At 39.9% G+C, this 18,414-nt stretch overlaps 1 protein-coding gene across 2 annotated transcripts; it reads left to right on the top strand.

Annotated features, from left to right (window-relative positions):
- The first annotated feature begins 588 nt into the window (after positions 1-588).
- On the top strand, positions 589-17,160 carry scmh1 (Scm polycomb group protein homolog 1). 2 transcript variants are annotated; one of them, XM_055210746.2, is made up of 16 exons: positions 589-696; positions 2,360-2,407; positions 2,611-2,688; positions 2,958-3,028; positions 4,510-4,744; positions 6,004-6,092; positions 6,267-6,513; positions 10,818-11,038; positions 11,160-11,318; positions 11,417-11,543; positions 12,536-12,736; positions 13,490-13,657; positions 13,785-13,916; positions 14,272-14,403; positions 14,524-14,666; positions 16,030-17,160. In XM_055210746.2, exons 2-16 carry the CDS (start codon positions 2,383-2,385, stop codon positions 16,150-16,152), a joined length of 2,151 nt encoding a protein of 716 aa, XP_055066721.2. In that variant the 5' UTR covers positions 589-696; positions 2,360-2,382; the 3' UTR covers positions 16,153-17,160. The 2 variants fall into 2 exon arrangements, with proteins under 2 accessions (XP_055066721.2, XP_055066722.2); XM_055210747.2 differs by lacking the exon at positions 589-696 and adding an exon at positions 1,745-1,863.
- Positions 17,161-18,414: the final 1,254 nt, after the last annotated feature.

Below are 18,414 nucleotides of genomic sequence, written 5' to 3'. Positions count from 1 at the left end.
TTACTGTGTTAATGATTTAAAGCAGCCAATAAGAACCAATACGGTTTAAAAATCATTTTAGGAGGAGCCCCGTTTTGATGTATTTTAGATGTTTTTAGCTACACTAAATTCCCATATTTGTGCTATTCCTTAGATTTGTGTGTTTACCATTATTCTAAAAAGTGGTAAAATATAAAGAATGTTTAAGTGACCCTAAACTTTTGAACGGTTGTATCACTATATACGTATAAATAATTTTTATTTAATTAAATTATAATTAATATAGTTTGTACAAATTATATGAATTAATAGTTTATATTATATTATATAATTAATAATAATTATTTTATTAGTATTATTTGGAATGTAATATAAAAAACCTTATCCATACGAATAGTCAAATGACGAAACAAATAACTTCTATATATATATAAATCACAGGAGAGGTGACAATAGAAATAAAAACTCATTCGTTTATTATTACAGAAGCTGTGGTACAGGAACAAACAAATTACACTGAGATAAACAAGCTTTTGCCTTCTTGACCCGTTTAATTGTGGTCTTTATCGTCCCGTGCAGTCTTTTGCAGCCCCTCCCCTCTCCTCCACGCGCTGCTACTGACACACATACAAACCAGACTGCACGCGCACTACAAACATGGCTGATAAACACTAACCCTCACGTTTGAGAAATTACACAAAAACCTTTCCGCACAAGGTAAATAGTCCCCTTCCTACCGTCCGTAACAATCGCGAAGTAGCTACTTCACCATATATATTTTTAGTTATCAGTTTACAGGAAAACGCACAAAAACTGACCCAGAGTTGCTAGATGTTAGCATTTAGCTATTGCTTTCAGTACACACATTAGAAAGTATACAGTAGTTTTGCTTTACGATAACAGTAACTGAGATAAGTATGCTATTATGTACGTTTAATCTGAGGGCAGTGTAACTTATAATATAAATATAAAGTTCACAATTATCATGTAATATTAAACGTTTTCAAGTAGCATAGCAACATTAATGTTATGGATTTAGTTTGCATGTACATTATGCTGTTTAAAAAGTTACTTATTTTTAACTCCATTCCACGCATATGTTATCTAAGCAGTTTTGCCAGATTTAAATCGTACAAAACAAATCAAATAAAAATATTTTGTTGGAGCTCTGTAGTGGAGAGAGTGCGTTGCAGTTGACTGTCAGTAGGGACTTTAAGCAACAGCCTCTGGTGGAACGGCAACGGCATTCTGGTGTTGTATTGCGCATGCGCGAATTTAACTGCTACTTTGCGACGTTCTACTGTAACGGTCTACTACGGGAGAACAGCTGATTTGCCGTAGTCGCTACAACGTGAGAGATTATGTAAATAAATGTTATGTTTTATGGCATATGACATTGTAATTGCATCAGTTTATGTTTGTACCACAAGTCTTTTATATAATATGTGTTCAAATGTTTCAAATTTAAGCTAATTTTAAAGATTTGTAAGTATTCAACATTTTCAGTATTGCTTAAATCTAGGTTTTTAGACTTATTTACATCATACAATAGGAAAAACTCTTCATCTGACAAAAGATTGTAATTTAATTCCAAAAGCAATCCTTCTCTTGCTTTTTTAAATGACATATTTTTGTATCTTAATAAATGAATTAATACCGCGTTGCGCTGTCCTGTTTACGGTTGCTTAGTGATGGTCTGACAGCATACTTCCGGTCGCCGTAGCCGTTCCATTCCCAGCTGTTGCTTAAAGTCCCTACTTATGGAAAGAGGGAGGGACTGTGTGTTTGGCGCTCAAAGGCGCTCTGCTTTTGAACAGAGAATTGAAAAACTGGAGACAGGGAGCCATCTTTCAACACAGCTATGCGGTTTTAAGGAGTATGCATGTATGTAGCTCATTTTTGTATTATTTTTGCTGCCTGCGGACATTGCCGGGGTGTATGACAACAAACGATTGTGATGCGCGGTAGCAGAATAACTTGTATTGGTTGCATTTACAAGCGGCGCAGTGCGTGGCTTAACGGCATCTTGGTGTTTATTGTTTTTGCCATTATTATACTATTTATGTTTTATAGTTTAAAACGAAAACTGTAAAATGTAAAATAAAGTTGCTTTTAGGCGCCCCTGTTGACCTTTGTGTCAATTGCTGTTTACTATTTGTCTGACCTAACGACCCGTTGTGTCAATGTAGTCGGGAACATAGAAAATCATTTATTTTAAGAATAAAAATATATTTTACATTATAAGTAGTTCTGTTCTAGCATATGATACTTTATGGCGTGGGAATATTTCTGACATCGGCTCATCGTGGCTAACCATTTCGCAGTGACAGCTGACCAAGAAACTCATTCAGTTCTTGCACTCTTTGTGTTTATTTTATAGAGAGGTTGGGAATAAGGTGGACCATGAAGAAACCTGTACCACAGAAAGGTAAGGTTTAATTTTTTAAGCTTTGCGTTCAAACACTATTACCGAAGATGAGGAACTGAGGCGTGTCATACAAATAATAGGTCCAGGATTTATTTGTATCCAGTTAGCAAACATTTATGCATCACAGCTCATGTTGATACACAGCTCCTTTTCTTGATGATTTTGTGTTTGTTTTTAAATGCAATGTGTTTTTCTGCCTCTAGCTATTGAGTGGAAAGATGGCAGGAGGATCAAGCATCCTCGCAGTGGTCGCCCATCTCGAGTGCCATCACAGTACCAAGGTAGCAAATCCTTTTTAACTCCCTTACTTTCGAATTATTGATTTTTCAAAATTAGCATATTAAGTATTATAGCCTTGATTTATATGATATTTAAAATCGCCACAGAAGAGCTAGTTACACCATTCAGTTACTTTAATTTAACAAGAAGACCCCTATTCAAGCAAAGCATTGTGATGGAAGACAGGCTTGCAAATTTAAACTTCCAATAAAGGTAAAAACCTAATATTTAAGGGACATTTGGTGATGACTTGTTTTCCTTTATTTTCAAGGACTTTTTAGCTGGGAAAAGTACCTGAAAGAGACTGGAGCAATCGCTGCCCCTGCCCACTGCTTTAGACAGGTATGCACATGATATTCACACACATCGCATAAAGATCCCGTATTGTCTTTATATTTGTCCACTTGGATTGTTTCTGCAGCATCTTTAAGCTTGCTTATTATCTGCGATTTCTCTCTTTAAACCATGCACATGCATTTATTGTCTGATTCGATGCTAAACTAGCGAATGCCTTGTTGTTCTATTATGCTGGTAAACAATATCAGTTTCAGTGTGGTTGGTGAGGAGCTCCCTGATCTCTGCTTCATTCCATACCATATGTTTTAAAATCCATTTAAACATCAACAAAAATACATTAAACACAACATTTTTATTTTTCACCTTAATTAAAACAAATTCTGGTAACACTTCTCACTCAGGGTAACATTATTAATAAAACTGGTTGTGCTTTTTGGATAGGGTATGCCAGCAGACACTCAGGATTGGTATCAATCCTAACTTGTCTGTTTTTTTATGAAAATAAGGAAACAAAAATAAAGAAATTAAAAATATAAATAACACTGCTTTATTTTATGAAATGAAAAATGGTCTTTAGCTTGGACTAACAGTATTTAAATGAGTTGGTTTATTATAGCTGCAACTTTGACAAAAAGTTAAAATATTTAAATGGGTGACTGCGTTTTACTGGGAAGATTTGTATGCATGTTTGTTTTTTGTAAACAAAGTGTAATACTCAACTTCATAATTATCAAAATATTAAATACATTTGGGATTTTTAAAATGAAAAATTTAATTTTCAATTTGCTTTCAATTTCATTCAAGTGAAATTTGCGAACCACTTAAATGGAATTTTAGTTTGTTTTAAACAAGGAGCCAGGCTTAAGCATTGTTGGGCTGTGCATGTGCGTCAAGTTTAAACGCATCGTTCATTTTGGGAGACTCGGGCATGAAGTCTTGCAATGCGGAACCAGGCGCAAGTATAACAAGCATTGAGAGACACAGGCTGTGCACGTGCTTTAAATTGAAGCCCCTCGTCAGTTTAGGAAAAGCGCCGTTTTGGTTGACGACGTTGCTTTCACGGAGACAGCGCGTCTGTGTTGTGTCACTGCGATTATCTTCAGAAATCCTCCCCATCACGTGGTGGTGTACAGCCAATCGCTGGCGCTTTAGGTCCTTACATGCAAGGACAGGCTCACACAGACACAGTGTATACTCATAGTACTCTGAGTTTTTCGTTCGATACCATAAAAGTATCGACGTTCGGTACCCAGCCCACCGGCGTCCTCACTATGACATACCCTTCACGGATGTCACAGAATCAATTACGGGAAGTGTTTTTGTTCACACACTAGTTCTTCAGGATCTTTTCCTAGCACTAGCAGACAGCACACTAGCAATCAACATGCTGTGTGAAAGGGCTTCTGGATGCACCAATTAAAAAACGTATATCTAATTCCATTACCACATTAATTACTTCGGGTATTTTAAGGAAAAGGAACATATACCAAAAGTTAACATTGAAATGACCTCTATCATCTCTTTAGAGCACTACCCCTCCTGTAAACGAGTTTAAGCCAGGTATGAAGCTGGAAGCTCGGGATCCCAGAAACACTACATCCACCTGCATTGCCACTGTGGTGGGCTTGACAGGCTCTCGTCTCCGTCTGCGATTGGATGGCAGCGACAACAAGAATGACTTCTGGCGCCTTGTGGACACTTTAGAGATCCAACCCATTGGGAATTGTGAGAAGAACGGAGGCATGTTGCAGCCACCGCTGGGTGAGAAAGACACACAAAGCTTATAAATCATCTTCACATTATTAAAACTTAAGATCCTTGGTTCTTGTCTAGTAAGCTTTGGGATGCTATTCATTTTAAAAGACATCTAAACTTTGATCATGTTCCAGAGTGATTTAAATGCAAAAGGTTAGATTTGGTTAGATAAAGGTAAAAAAAAATGTTTTTCATGTATTTGGGAGACGCTTTTATCCAAAGTGACTTACAGTGCATTCAGGTACACATTCCTGGCAGTAAACTCACTATGTTGTTTCGTGCTGCCAATGCAATGCACAACCAATTGAGCTACAGGAGCACATGTTTGTGTTACTTATGTCACTGGAGCAAGTAAGGGTGTTTTCACACCTAGTTCGTTTGAGCCCTCCAAACGCTCTCGGAGCAGTTCAGGGTGTTTGTGAACAAACCAAGTGATATCAGACCCCCCTGAATGGACCTGAAAGCGAACCAAACTCAGACCACATCCGGAGGTGGTCTGAGTATGGTTTGCTTTTGGGTTCTTTTGTGTTTGATTTCTTTTTGAGATGTGAAATCAATGAGGTCCCGGTCCACTTTGCATGTCGTTTGGACACTGTATCAAAATCATCTGCACAGAAAGCTGGGGTCTGAGTTCCTATGAAGTTGTGATGTGAACAAGAAAGGGTCTGAGATCACATTAATTCTGAAGAGGACCAAAAAAAGAACTGGGTCCTCTTTTGAGTCCACTATATTGTGAACACCAAAAGGACTGAGGTCACATTCGGCTAGTTCCTTTTCTGGTTCACTTTAAGTGAACTTGGTTTGGTTCTTTTAAAATTGAATATATGTGAAATGCCCTAAATGTTGAGGTATGTTACTGTCCCCTAGATCAGCGTTTCCCAACCCTGTTTCTGAAGGCACATATTTTCCAAACCCACCTGAATCTACCCATCAGCTCATCCATCAGTAAAGACTCATGATGTGCGAGACATCCAAAACATGCACTGTTGGTGTGTCTCCAAGAAGAGGATTGGGAAATGCTGTTTCTTGCTTAGTTTCTTGCACAATGCACTATTCCATTTAATCTACTCATGTAGGTTTAAGAATGCACATTTTTACTGTAATGTCATATAAAAGTCATCTCATTCTTATACATGTTTCACAAGCACAAAAGGATGTGTCAGAGTACTGTCCCATCTTGCATTCATACCCAATTAATCAGCTTCTCCATTTAAAACAGATTTCTATACTTTGAGTGGTAATTGACTGTAAATGTTGGTCTCTAGGATTTCGTCTGAATGCCTCGTCATGGCCCATGTTCTTACTAAAAACACTCAATGGAGCGGAAATTGCCCCAGCCCGAATCTTTCACAAGGTATCTTTCAAAAGCAAAAACACACACAGCAGCATGTCTTGGCTGGCTTGTCTTAAAATTGTTACTTTTACAGTCTTCATGAGAGTCATGCACCTCGATAATTCGCAACAAAAGCATATAGTATCCCATGTTGCTCTTTTTCTAGTGGTTTGTAAATCTCTAATCGTCTCTCAGGAGGAGCCAGCGGCCCCAGAACAGAACTTTTTTCAGGTGGGGATGAAGCTGGAGGCAGTGGATAGAAAGAACCCTCATTTCATCTGTCCTGCCACAGTGGGTGCGCTGCGGGGCGGGGAGGTGCTGGTCACCTTCGACGGCTGGCGGGGCGCCTTCGATTACTACTGCCGATATGACTCCAGAGATATCTTCCCTGTGGGCTGGTGCACGCTTACCGGAGACAACCTTCAGCCACCCGGCACAAAAGGTGTGAATTTCTCCTGATTGAATTTAGGCCACATCCACACGAAACCGGTGCTTTCCCTGTCCGATCTTTATTCCTTGTTATAAAAAAAGTCTGTAAACACGACATTGTCTCAAGAAATATCTGCATACACACAAAACCGATTCAAATCGATGTAGTTTACATGCCAGACCAGTATGTCGTGCTGTAATTCTGCCACAGAGATGCACTGAAATCAAAGAAGATGACTTGGAGCATGCGCATAAACTTGGTTGTTGTCCATAATCATTTTTTACTCACCGTAGTAGCTAATAAGCTTTACTGAAGCAAAAAATTATTATTATTATTATTAGCTTTCAGTAAAGCTTTCAGTTATTTAGATTTCAGTAAAGCTTATCCTTCTGTGGCATGTAGTCTGCCACTGTTGTTGTTGGTGTTACCTGACGTAAGCGGTGTTCGGCTAGGGTCGAGAGATGTGTCATTGTTTCACTAAATATACGAATTTGGCTGTACACACGAAACTGCAAGGGTGTCATTTTCAGAATGATTTATTGACTCTTGGACTATATAAATAGTGGTTTCAGGCTCCCAAAATGCCAGATCTGTCTGGACGAAGCTTCGATACTATGTAAAAATTATACAGCTAAACGCGGCTCCGTGTGCACAGGCTCTTATGGTGCTTTTCCATTGCATAGTACCCCACGGTTTGGTTTGGGTCAGGTCGGGTCAGCTCACCTCATTTTGGATTGTTAGCTTTTCCATCAAGATTAGTAACACTTCAGAGTGGGAGGGATTATAGGCGTGTCGTTATATTTGTGGGCCTTTTTACACCTGGTCACTTCAGGTGTTTTCTCTGATCGGATAGCTATCTGATTTGTTAAAACTGTTCCATTTACATTTGGCCACATAAATGCGTCTTGGCAAAACGGATATGAATCCGATCTTTTTCCCCCGTCCAAAATGCAAATACATTATTTATTACTCTGCCTTAAAAAACTTAAGATGACGTTTATGCAACAATAGGCAGCACTTACTGTATGTTGTACTGTATTGGGCAGGGGACGCGCGTCTCCTTGCTCAGCATGAACTGAAGCTCGCAGTGCAGCGCTGCAGGAGAGTGACAGCGCGGTGATTTAATGCAGGTCCATGACGGGGGAAGCATTCACAAACCTCTCTCTTAAAGTTTTATTTTTTTGTTTAAAGGGGCAATAAGTAGGATTTACCCCCATCTAGTGGTAGAATTGTATTTTGCATTCAAACGAACAGTGCTCTCTAGCTCCTCCCCTTTCCAAATGCGTGTTGCAACTACGGTAGCCTTTATGTAATAAACGGACTTACCCGTTCAATGTAAGTAAAGAGGAGAAATTCTAAGCTTACAAAGAAAAGTCAGATCACTGGCACAGGTCATTTGACACCAATGAGGACATATTTATGAATAAAGACATTGATTTTGATTAATAAAACACTTAAAGTCCTACTTACAGTCCCTTTAATATCATTCGAGTTTGTCATTAGACTCTTTTATTGATTCTAGGAAGCTTTTTTTACCCGCTGTCTTCGCTCCATAAAGCAACGAGCGTGTCGTCTTTGTTTGTTTGCCTCTTTGACGGCTAACTTCTGGGGCATGCTAACGTTTGGGAGGAGTTATGCACTGAAAGATGTGGTTTCATCAACCAGATGTATTTACACTTGTCCAGTTTCATCTGAAATGCGTCCCATACCACCTCCTGAAGTTTCGTTTCGAAAGGGCATTTACACCAGGTCTTTTTACGATCGGATAGCTATGCGATCAGAGATAACGCATGAAGTGACCAGGTGTTAAAAGCCCCTGTGCTGCCTACTGCTGTGCCATCATACAAGTGAGAGCATCGTTGTACAGTTCCATACATTTATTTATTTCTCTTTCCGCCACAAAATTAAAATTGACCACCAAAAATAGATGTTTGCACATTGCGTTTATCACTACCTCTCACATGACAGTTTCTGTATGAACACCCGTGGTGTCAGTCGACGCGCTCCGCTGAGCGTCATTTAAGTTGCATTTAAAAGGGACAGAGAATGAAAAACAATTTTTACCTTGTCTTTGCTGAATAATGGTAGTCTACCCGCATTCACGAACATACAAAAAGTGCTAAACATGCTAAACATCTCAGTCTCATAGAAATTCCTCTTTTAGAAATGTCAGCCAGAAAACGGCCCAATCTGAAAAACTGATGCTTATGACATCACAGGCATCTCACTGCCCCTCCACTTTAAAATAATTGGCTACATTTTTTGAGTGGCAGCAAAGTCAGCCAATCAGTAATGAGATTACAAGTTAAGCCAGTAGGGGGAGCCAAATAGGTGCAAAACCACTTGTTTAAAATCCCCCACCCTAATAGAGCTATCTGAGAGAGGTTTTTAGGAAGCTTCTAAGGCATTACAGACCCAAACAAAAAAAAATTGTCTACATGTCACACCACAGAACAAGGATAAATATCCCGTTCAATCATTCTATGTCACCTTTTAGCATATATGCGGAAGTGCGTGTCGTGAATGTGCCGCCACAAACTGCAAGTCTGGAAAAAAACAGTTATGGTGTTCCTGATTCTCAACATGTGGATGTTTTTCATTGCTAAAAGGGAGTTTGGGAACTTACAGCAAAGCACAGATGACAACAGGTTTAATCTTTTACATTATAGTGGTGGCGCTTGTAGTGACGATTCTCTCAGACCACCAATCAGTGATCTACAGTGTTTTTGCGTCACATTTTGGTATCAGCTTGGATCGCTTGGAACCCCAACCTAGGTGGTACTAAAAAGAAGTATCGGATACTATAAACTGCACCCAGTGGAAAAGCCCCAAAAGTAAGCTGAACCAACTCAAACCAAACCATTACATTAACAGCATTCCAGACCGGATTTAAAGGAAACAGTAAAGGAACATAAAGAGAGCAAGACAGAAAGATTTATGCACCCGTCTCACTCTCAAAAACAAACAAAAAGATTTCTTTACATGAATCAGCTTGCACAGTACAGATTTGCTAGAAATGCATGTTATGTGTAGAAACATGAAGTGTACAAGATCATGAGCCAGGCATGTTTGAATTTGCAAATACAACTAAACACCACAGAAGGAGATCTTTGAAATCCTTGGTGCAGAAATATAGATAAAACCCATGGATCTGTGGACTACATGCATTTAAGCAACAACTCGTAGAGGAAAATCAGGGACAACACATTGATTTGCATGCCATGGGGTTGGCATCCACCCATCTGGCACAAGTACAAACCTTGTGCCCAATAACATCTTGAAATAATTTGGGTGGGATAAAAGAAGAGGTTTAAAGAGACGACGCAATGCAAAGCAAAACTTTCAGGACACTTTCATCTACTGTTGAACACTATAACTTCACAGCTAGTTAGGGTAAGCATGTCAGGTTTTTTATTGCTTGCTGCAGAGTTTTGTTTTTGAATCCTTCAGGACTGATTTAAACTGATGCACCTTCATTAAATGTGCAATATGTAGGATTTTCATCTTTAAAAGGGGATTTTCTCCATCCTTGGAAGTTGGAAGAAGCATTGACATTGTTAGAATACCATCTTTGGGTATCCTGTACTATCAGCAAACTGAACATGGTTTCAGAGAATGCATCGAAACTAAGGGGCAGGAAGGAAGTGATTTGAGTGAGAGAATAAGACGCCACAAATTGACACACACTGCAAGATCAGGAACAGACCCTCTTTTAGTAAGGTAGCACACTGTTCTCTTCTCAGTTGGATGTGTAAAAAACTGCAATCCTGGCTTCAATAACAGGTCTGTAAAGCTCGTACTCGTTGAAGTTTGTTGATGTGTTAGTTCTTTTGCAAGTTTTGGTTGTGTTTAATTCATTAATTGTTGTTGTTTACTCTACTACTCTACTATTTCTGAAATTTGTTGTTCAAAAGTATGGTTGAAGTGTGTAAAGTTTTTTTGATCTTGCTTTTCTATTCTTCAAGATCTTTTTCTCCCTCCGTCTTTCTTTTATTCACTTTTCTTGTTGTACTCTCTCCTTTGCTCTCTCTCTGTCTGTCTCTCTCTCTCTCTCATTTTATCACTGTAGCACTTTAAGGCCACTAGCACCAAAAATGTGTAACACAACTCGACTCTTTGCTGCCCCATTTTTCTTTGAAGCATTCTGCACACAAAGCCTCTTTTCTTTCTTCTGCTCTGATGTTTGTTGGTACTAGTTGTGGTATACCGCCTAAATTGATCTGCATTTAACTTAATGTACTGAACTGTGGATACTTCCTCTTCCTGTTCACATACATCAGCTGTTACATACATTATTACTTTGCTCTTCTTTGCAGTCGGGTTACCCAAGGTGTTGGGCGCACCTGGTGCCCTGCCGGATGGTAGTATAGAGCTGATGGCCGTGCCACTTATACCAGACAGACTACCACCCCAGAAGCGTAAGCCCGGTCGCAAGAAAACCAAAGTATCTGGGCCCTGGGGTCAAAAAGTACCGATAGGGAAAGATCCAGAAACTATCAAAATCCCCAAAAAACGAGGCCCTAAACCAGGAAGCAAGGTAAGCTGTTGTCTGGGGGCATTTTTTTCTTTTAGTATCTATTTGGTACTAAAGTATTGCCCTTTGTGACATCCTTAATGATATTTTTCCTGGTATAACATTGTATCCGTGTTGTTTTTAGCTGGGCTGGGCTAAGAGAGCAGCATGGCTAGAAGGTGTAATTGCAGGTCCAGGTAGACCTAGAGGCAGACTACCAAACAACTGGACCCCGACGTTACAGGAAAATGAGATGGAGCCAATCAAGATACCAAAAAAGAGAGGCCCCAAACCAGGCAGCAAGGTGTGGCAAATTTAGCAAACTAACTTAAACATAGAGTGTATAGTGATGCCAAAGAGTCAGTGGTGCAGTGTTATTTATACAAATTAATTTGCATACAGAGAAAGTCCCGGTTGATGCCCAACCCTATTCCCACCTCTCCAAGCAGTAGCACTCCAGAGCCAGACACCAGCTCAGTTCCACTGGACAATGCCACCATTCCTAGTGCTGCCCTACAGGCACCTACAGGTACTGAAAGAGTCTTACTTGAGCCGTACAGTCACGTGTGACTGAAGAAAGCTGCCCCCCTGTCACGCATTTGTGATTTGAGAGCAAGCAGTGACGTCACCAGCTGCTATTAGAGACAGGGTTCTCACGGGTCCTTGAAAGTTTGAGAATCTGGGGGAAAAATTCAAGGCCCTGGGAAGTTTTTAAAAATATACATACATAGATACAGGTCATTGAAAGTTCTTGAATATATTTTATGCAAGTTTTCTGGGAAAAAAATCCATATTATTCCCTGTGTAGTGTAGGATAATATAAAAATTGTAGACTTTTTAAGCACACGTGCTAAACTGTTCCCTTTAAATGCTTATATGTCTTCTGTATGCGAATGTTGATTCATACCAAAATGCTTTTTTGCATAGTTGTGTTTGACACATGAAAACGTCTCGGGTTACGTATGTAACTGTTGTTCTCTGAGACGGCAAGGAGGCGCTGCGTCTCCTCCTGCATCCCTGTAACGCCGTCTTTGGCAATATTTCAGATAGCGATATACTTCCTGGCTCCCACATCACCTCGTCTTTGTCATTAAGCCTCACCATTGGTTGAATTTGATATACACATTCAAACCCACTTACCCTTGGAGGCGTCCCCAAAGTGTCACCGCAGTGACCCGCGTGTGTTCCCTCGAAAGGGAACTGTAACAATGTATCTTTAAAGGTACTTGAAATGTGTCCCCACATTTAGTCCTTGAATTTGAGGGCATTGGACCTGAAAAGTCCCTGAAAGGTCCTTAAATTAGTTAACTAAGGTGTGGGAACCCTGTAAAGAGAGGCACTGCTTGGCACTTTTAACTCACACATTCAGCTGCTCAAACGCTCTTTCTAGCCAGGGCTCGATAGTTTGCATAGCACAATGATTTTATTGTATTATTATTTTATTTTTATGGTGGGGCATTTGAAAATAATGTTAAAATAGTGTTAAGTGTCTTCCCTCACTTTGCAATTTATGTGTCTCAGTGTGTCTATACCTGAATAAGTATGGCAACGTGGGTCCACATCTGGACGCACGGCGAATCCAGTCCCTGCCAGATCACTTCGGCCCCGGCCGAGCATCCTCGGTACTGCAGCAATGTGTTCAGGCCTGTGTTGACTGCGCACATAACCAGACCACAGTCTTCTCCTGTCTCAAACCAGGCCATGGGGGAGAGCTCGTATCAGGTCAGCATGCACAAACACACTTTCCGCTAAAAACAGCTGTGCAATATACTAGGGGTGTAATATGGCACGCAGAAGTCATGGTTCGGCACATACCTTGCTTTTGGGTTCGATCCAACATGAAGAAGCAACATATCCTAACTGGTTGAGTAATTTTGAACAGACAGTAATTCAAAATGAGTGCCATCACCCTAAAGTAGTTACAGTTTAGTACAGCTTTAGTGTATTATGCAGAGAATGCACTTTTGCATAGAGCCCTGTTTTGTAGGGCTGATAAAAACAAAGGTTATGTCGGCACAGGCGTGCATGTCTGTGATCTGTGTATGCAAAACCGAAATAAGAATGAGCATGAATTCATTTACATATGATTTTAAAACTATTTGTTTTGTACATACTTTTAGATAAGGAATGAAACCAAAAGCTAGTGAATTATTAATGATATAAAAATGTCTTTTATTAGAGCAAATTGCTTCTCATGCTTTTAAATGGCTTTTACGGTATGTTGATGTCATAAGCCAAGCAGCCTGCGCAGCTCTGCATGCAGACACATCTGTATTTTTCTTCTGACTGCATGCACCGAACCCTGGCATCCATGTCGTGATGGTCTAGGATGAATACATGTACCATTACACCCCTAAAATTAAAATAAATTCCAATAAGCTTTTTTACAATTCAGTAGTCATTTAGCTATTTTTGTCCATGCTGTTTTTAAGTAATTTATAACCTTTTAATTGGCCCCTAAATTTGACTCCACAGCTTACTTTGAGCAACAGCACCACACTCTGACACTGCCGGCGGTGAACAGCGTGATGTACGTGCTACGCTTCCTGGAGAATCTCTGTCACAACCTGCACTGTGACCCATTGTTTAGTAGCCAGCCCGTCCCTCTGGGAGGAGTTCACTACGACAGCAGAACTTATACAGGTCAGCGATCATGCATGCAAATCATGTTGCTTTTGCAATCTTCCTGTGCTTTGTAAAGTCATGGTGGTTATTGTCCATTGATGTTTGCTTTTTGTCATGTAAAGAGAATGCCTTGTATATGTTGTAGAAAGGAGAAACTTTTCAGAAAGTCTGAGTTCTGGACCTGGTCGAGGTACTAAGAGGTTTCTCCAACACGACACATACGGCAACAATCCTGTACCGCACAAAATAACTAAAAACCACCGTCTCTCCTCAGAAGGTATTTTATATTGCTAAACTGTGCATTATTTAAAATGTGTTAGTATTTCAAAGCATTTGTCCTATAGTAACAGTACACAGAAGTCACGGTTTGGTGCTTACCTCCATTTTGGGGTCAAGGTTCTGTACAAACGAACAAGCAACACATCTCAAACACTGAAGTTCTTTTCATTTCAACAGATTGTACTGTGAATTACAGTTTGTTTCAGATAGCATGCATGCACCGAACCGTGGCGTCAGTACCATGATGGTTCAGGATGAATACATGTACCATTGCACTCCTAGTAGAGTTTTATTCTTTGAACAAATTGCTGTTTTGTTAGGGTTATTATGCATGTATTTTTGTGTTTGATCAGAGCCTTTTCTGATGGAGAATGGGATCGGCAGCTCAGAGGTCTTGGAGAAAACACATTTGCCTCCTGGACACATGCGTCCACTTTCTCAGAGCCTTAGCTCACCGGGGCAGCTACATCGTCTGGGATCAACTGGTATACACACACCGCTTTTACGCACTCCGTCAGACTTCTTATATGTGATGGCTTAAAATGTAACAGTGCACAGTGAAGGCAATGTGAACAACTTTTAAACCCCAAAATATTGTTGCTTAGGTTCAGAGCGTTTCCTGAGCTCAAGAGAAAGCCCACGACCCAGCGGACAGGACCCTGACCTGTGGACTGTGGAGGACGTCATGCAATTCATCAGAGACATCGACCCTCAACTCGGACCACACGCAGACCTCTTCCGTAAACATGTATGTAAGAAATTGGGAGAAAGGTGATTTAATCACGTTTCCTGTTTTTCATAAGATTTTAATACAAGTTATGATGATTAGAGACTTAAAGAGTTAATCTTTAATTTTTAAGCCTCTAACAAAGTTCGGTCAGTGTAAAAAATTGAGCATAACAATTCTGCAAAGTGAAGCCCGGAGTCTATTTTGTTTTATGTGTACGCGAACATACACGCACGTCGAACGCACAGCCTTGTAAACGTCTCGTACACAGATGCTCGACGCATGCACATTGCGACAAAATGCAATGCATCTCCATGGCAACATACTACATTCTCTTGTAGGCGCATACGCAACCTACTCGTACATATACGTGAGGTTTGAAAAATTCGGCAGTGCGCACAGTAACCCCGTGAAGTGCATTTTTTACGTGTATGTAATTGTGGGTTCACACCAGATGTAAGTTCAACGATTTGCGCAAGTAGATTACATACAAAGTCAATGCAAAGACGCGATCAGATGCGTTCCCGCGTGGGGCGATGCGAATGATGCGATGTGGGCAGCGGGTTTGCCGCAAAAACACGCGCTATTCGCCTCAAAGGCGTCTTCACCAAAGTTGAAAAATTAGCATGACACGAAGTTAAATCGCGCAAGTAATCTAGAGCCAGTAACGTGGTGCCCCGCGTTTGGTGTTTACGTAGCATCAGGAGTGGTTCACATTTCGCGTCTAAATCCTAATTCTAGAAAGTAAAAATGTTTTTAACTCGATGTGGTACAGACGCGCCTGGAAAAAATGTGGGCGTTGCAACCGCGTCGCTTCCGTTATGAGCGTGCATACCGCGCGCCTACATTTGAAATAACGAACTTAAGCGCACAAAAGACGCGATATGTGAATCGCCCCTAACAGTACAGTACGCGTGACATAATTTTCTTTTTCAAAAGAGTGCGGAGTATTGTACGCACACCACCGGGTTTTTGAAACCCCACGTACATTGTACGTGTTGGTCGCGCATATGCTTACAAGAAAATGTAGTATGTAGCCCGAAAGATGCATTGCATTTTGTCACAATGCGTATGCGTCGAACATCTGTGTACACATATAAGTCAAATAAACTATTTTTTGTGAGGCTGTGTGTTCAACTGTGCACATACATTCGCGTACACGTAAAAAAATACTTGTACTCCTGGCTTAAACAATGGAGCATGCTTCAGCCTTGACTATTTAATGTTGAACCAATAGAAGTAAAACAGAGTAGTGGTCTTATGTTTGTAAGAGAAAGATAACAAATATGGCTTGCTTGGGTTTGTGCTGTACTGTTTCTGCAGCAAAATTTCTTTCATTCTAGAGTTAAATTGGTCTTGTTTGGGTGGTGCTCTTCTGTTGCAGGAAATTGATGGCAAAGCTCTACTTCTGCTCCGCAGTGATGTCATGATGAAATATATGGGGCTAAAGTTGGGTCCCGCTCTCAAACTCACTTTCCATATTGACAGACTGAAACAGGGCCGTTGAGTTTCTCTCCGACCCTCGAACTTTACCCCTGCCAAGCACATTTTAAGATGCATGCTGGGATTTTTACATCTTTCAGCAGTACTGTAGCACACGTCGGCAAGCTTTCAAGTGCCGGCCGTATTCATTTGATACACCTCCTTGTTTTTCTTTTTGTTCTGCCGTTGATTAATCACTGCACTGTTGTGCCCAGTTTTATGACCTTTATCATTCTGTTCGCACATTATACCAACGGTTCTTTTAGTATTGTTCTAGAACATATCACATGTTCGTGGCCTTGCCAAGGACTTGACTCGAGTGAAGTTGATTGTATATAGGCCGTTTTTTGGCCTCGATTTTTATGACGTACAATTAATTGTATTGTATATTTTTTCAGCCTGTTCAATAAGGGCATTTTTATGGCTATTTTACATAAAACGGTTTTTCTTCAATTAATTCCAGACAAACACTAGGACCGGAAACCAAAACCGGAATTACACCTCACCAAGAGACTGTTACTCTCATCATCCGACATACTTTATACACAATTACAGTGCCATCACACTAGACTTTGTGCATTTAAAATCAATCACAATATAATTAAAGTGGGAAATGAATATTAGGGCTTCTGTTTTAATAAATTATATTTAACTAATAGTTATATTTTAAAATATATTTTGCAAACCATGCAGCTTATCAGTTTATATTATTTGAAGCCAAGAAGTCAATCTGTAACGTTTAGATCCTGTTTTGTCATATAGATTCGGAAAGACTTTGGTACGAGGAAAAAAGGAAACTTTTGCTTGCCTCTTACATGCTTGCATGAATGTATGAAAGTGAGGAAAACGCAAAGTCTAGTGTGAAAGTACATTTGCTCCTGTTATACACTCTGCCTGCATTTTATATCATGTTGATGTTTACATTGTCTGTCTTCATTGTTATTTGTACTTTTGAAGTCATTATATGGTAGAGTTCATACATTGAGGCCGTTATACTTGGTAAGCTTCAAATAAAAATATAAAGTGCTCTGGAGCTTTTTTACTTTTTTCAGATTTTATCTATTTCAGAAGCAATAGATTATAGTTTAAATTGTAGCTATGAAGTCCATATCTTAATTTATTTTCACTTCTTTTTAAGGGGCAGTATTAGTGTGTATCATGCAACTTTTACATATTAGGTACTTGAAGCTTTTTTTAGGTATGCAGATAAATCCCATGAATTATTAGATATGTTAGAAATATTATCTACAAAAATGTTCATATGGATAATAATAATCAGAATAATAGGTCAAATAATCAGATCAATAACTACTACAAACCAATATTTCTCAACTACACTCACTTAAAGGATTATTAGGAACACCTGTTCAATTTCTCATTAATGCAATTATCTAATCAACCAATCACATGGCAGTTGCTTCAATGCATTTAGGGGTGTGGTCCTGGTCAAGACAATGTCCTGAACTCCAAACTGAATGTCAGAATGGGAAAGAAAGGTCATTTAAGCAATTTTGAGCGTGGCATGGTTGTTTGTGCCAGGCGGGCCGGTCTGAGTATTTCACAATCTGCTCAGTTACTGGGATTTTCTCGCACAACCATTTTTAGGGTTTATAAAGAATGGTGTGAAAAGGGAAAACATCCAGTATGTGGCAGTCCTGTGGGTGAAAATGCCTTTTTAATGCTAGAGGTCAGGGGAGAATGGGCCGACTGATTCAAGCTGATAGAAGAGCAACTTTGACTGAAATAACCACTCATTACAACCGAGGTATGCAGCAAAGCATTTGTGAAGCCTCAACACGCACAACCTTGAGGCGGATGGGCTACAACAGCAGAAGACCCCACCGGGTACCACTCATCTCCACTACAAATAGGAAAAAGAGGCTACAATTTGCACAAGCTCACCAAAATTGGACAGTTGAAAATAAAATAAAAATAAAAATATTGACTGGTTTGATGAGTCTAGATTTCTTTTGAGACATTCAGATGGTAGAGTCAGAATTTGGTGTAAACAGAATGAGAACATGGATCCATCATGCCTTGTAACCACTGTGCAGGCTGGTGTAATGGTGTAGGAGATGTTTTCTTGGCACAATTTAGGCCCCTTAGTGCCAATTGGGCATTGTTTAAATGCCACGGCCTACCTGAGCATTGTTTCTGACCATGTCCCTTTATGACCACCATGTACCCATCCTCTGATGGCTACTTCCAGCAGGATAATGCACCATGTCACAAAGCTCGAATCATGTCAAATTGGTTTCTTGACAATGAGTTCACTGTACTAAAATGG

Source organism: Misgurnus anguillicaudatus, chromosome 10 (genome assembly GCF_027580225.2).
Source record: "Misgurnus anguillicaudatus chromosome 10, ASM2758022v2, whole genome shotgun sequence".
NCBI classification, from domain to species: Eukaryota; Metazoa; Chordata; class Actinopteri; order Cypriniformes; family Cobitidae; genus Misgurnus; species Misgurnus anguillicaudatus.
The sequence above is the reverse complement of the archived record's forward strand: the minus strand, read 5'-3'. Positions and strand labels throughout refer to the sequence as shown.

Excerpts from the sequence above, each read along its gene's own strand:
- scmh1 (XM_055210746.2), top strand. The coding sequence starts at position 2,383 with ATGAAGAAACCTGTACCACAGAAAG. Across the intron at positions 11,319-11,416 it reads GCCCCAAACCAGGCAGCAAG|AGAAAGTCCCGGTTGATGCC; the intron begins GTGTGGCAAATT and ends ATTTGCATACAG. Across the intron at positions 13,658-13,784 it reads CGACAGCAGAACTTATACAG|AAAGGAGAAACTTTTCAGAA; the intron begins GTCAGCGATCAT and ends TATATGTTGTAG.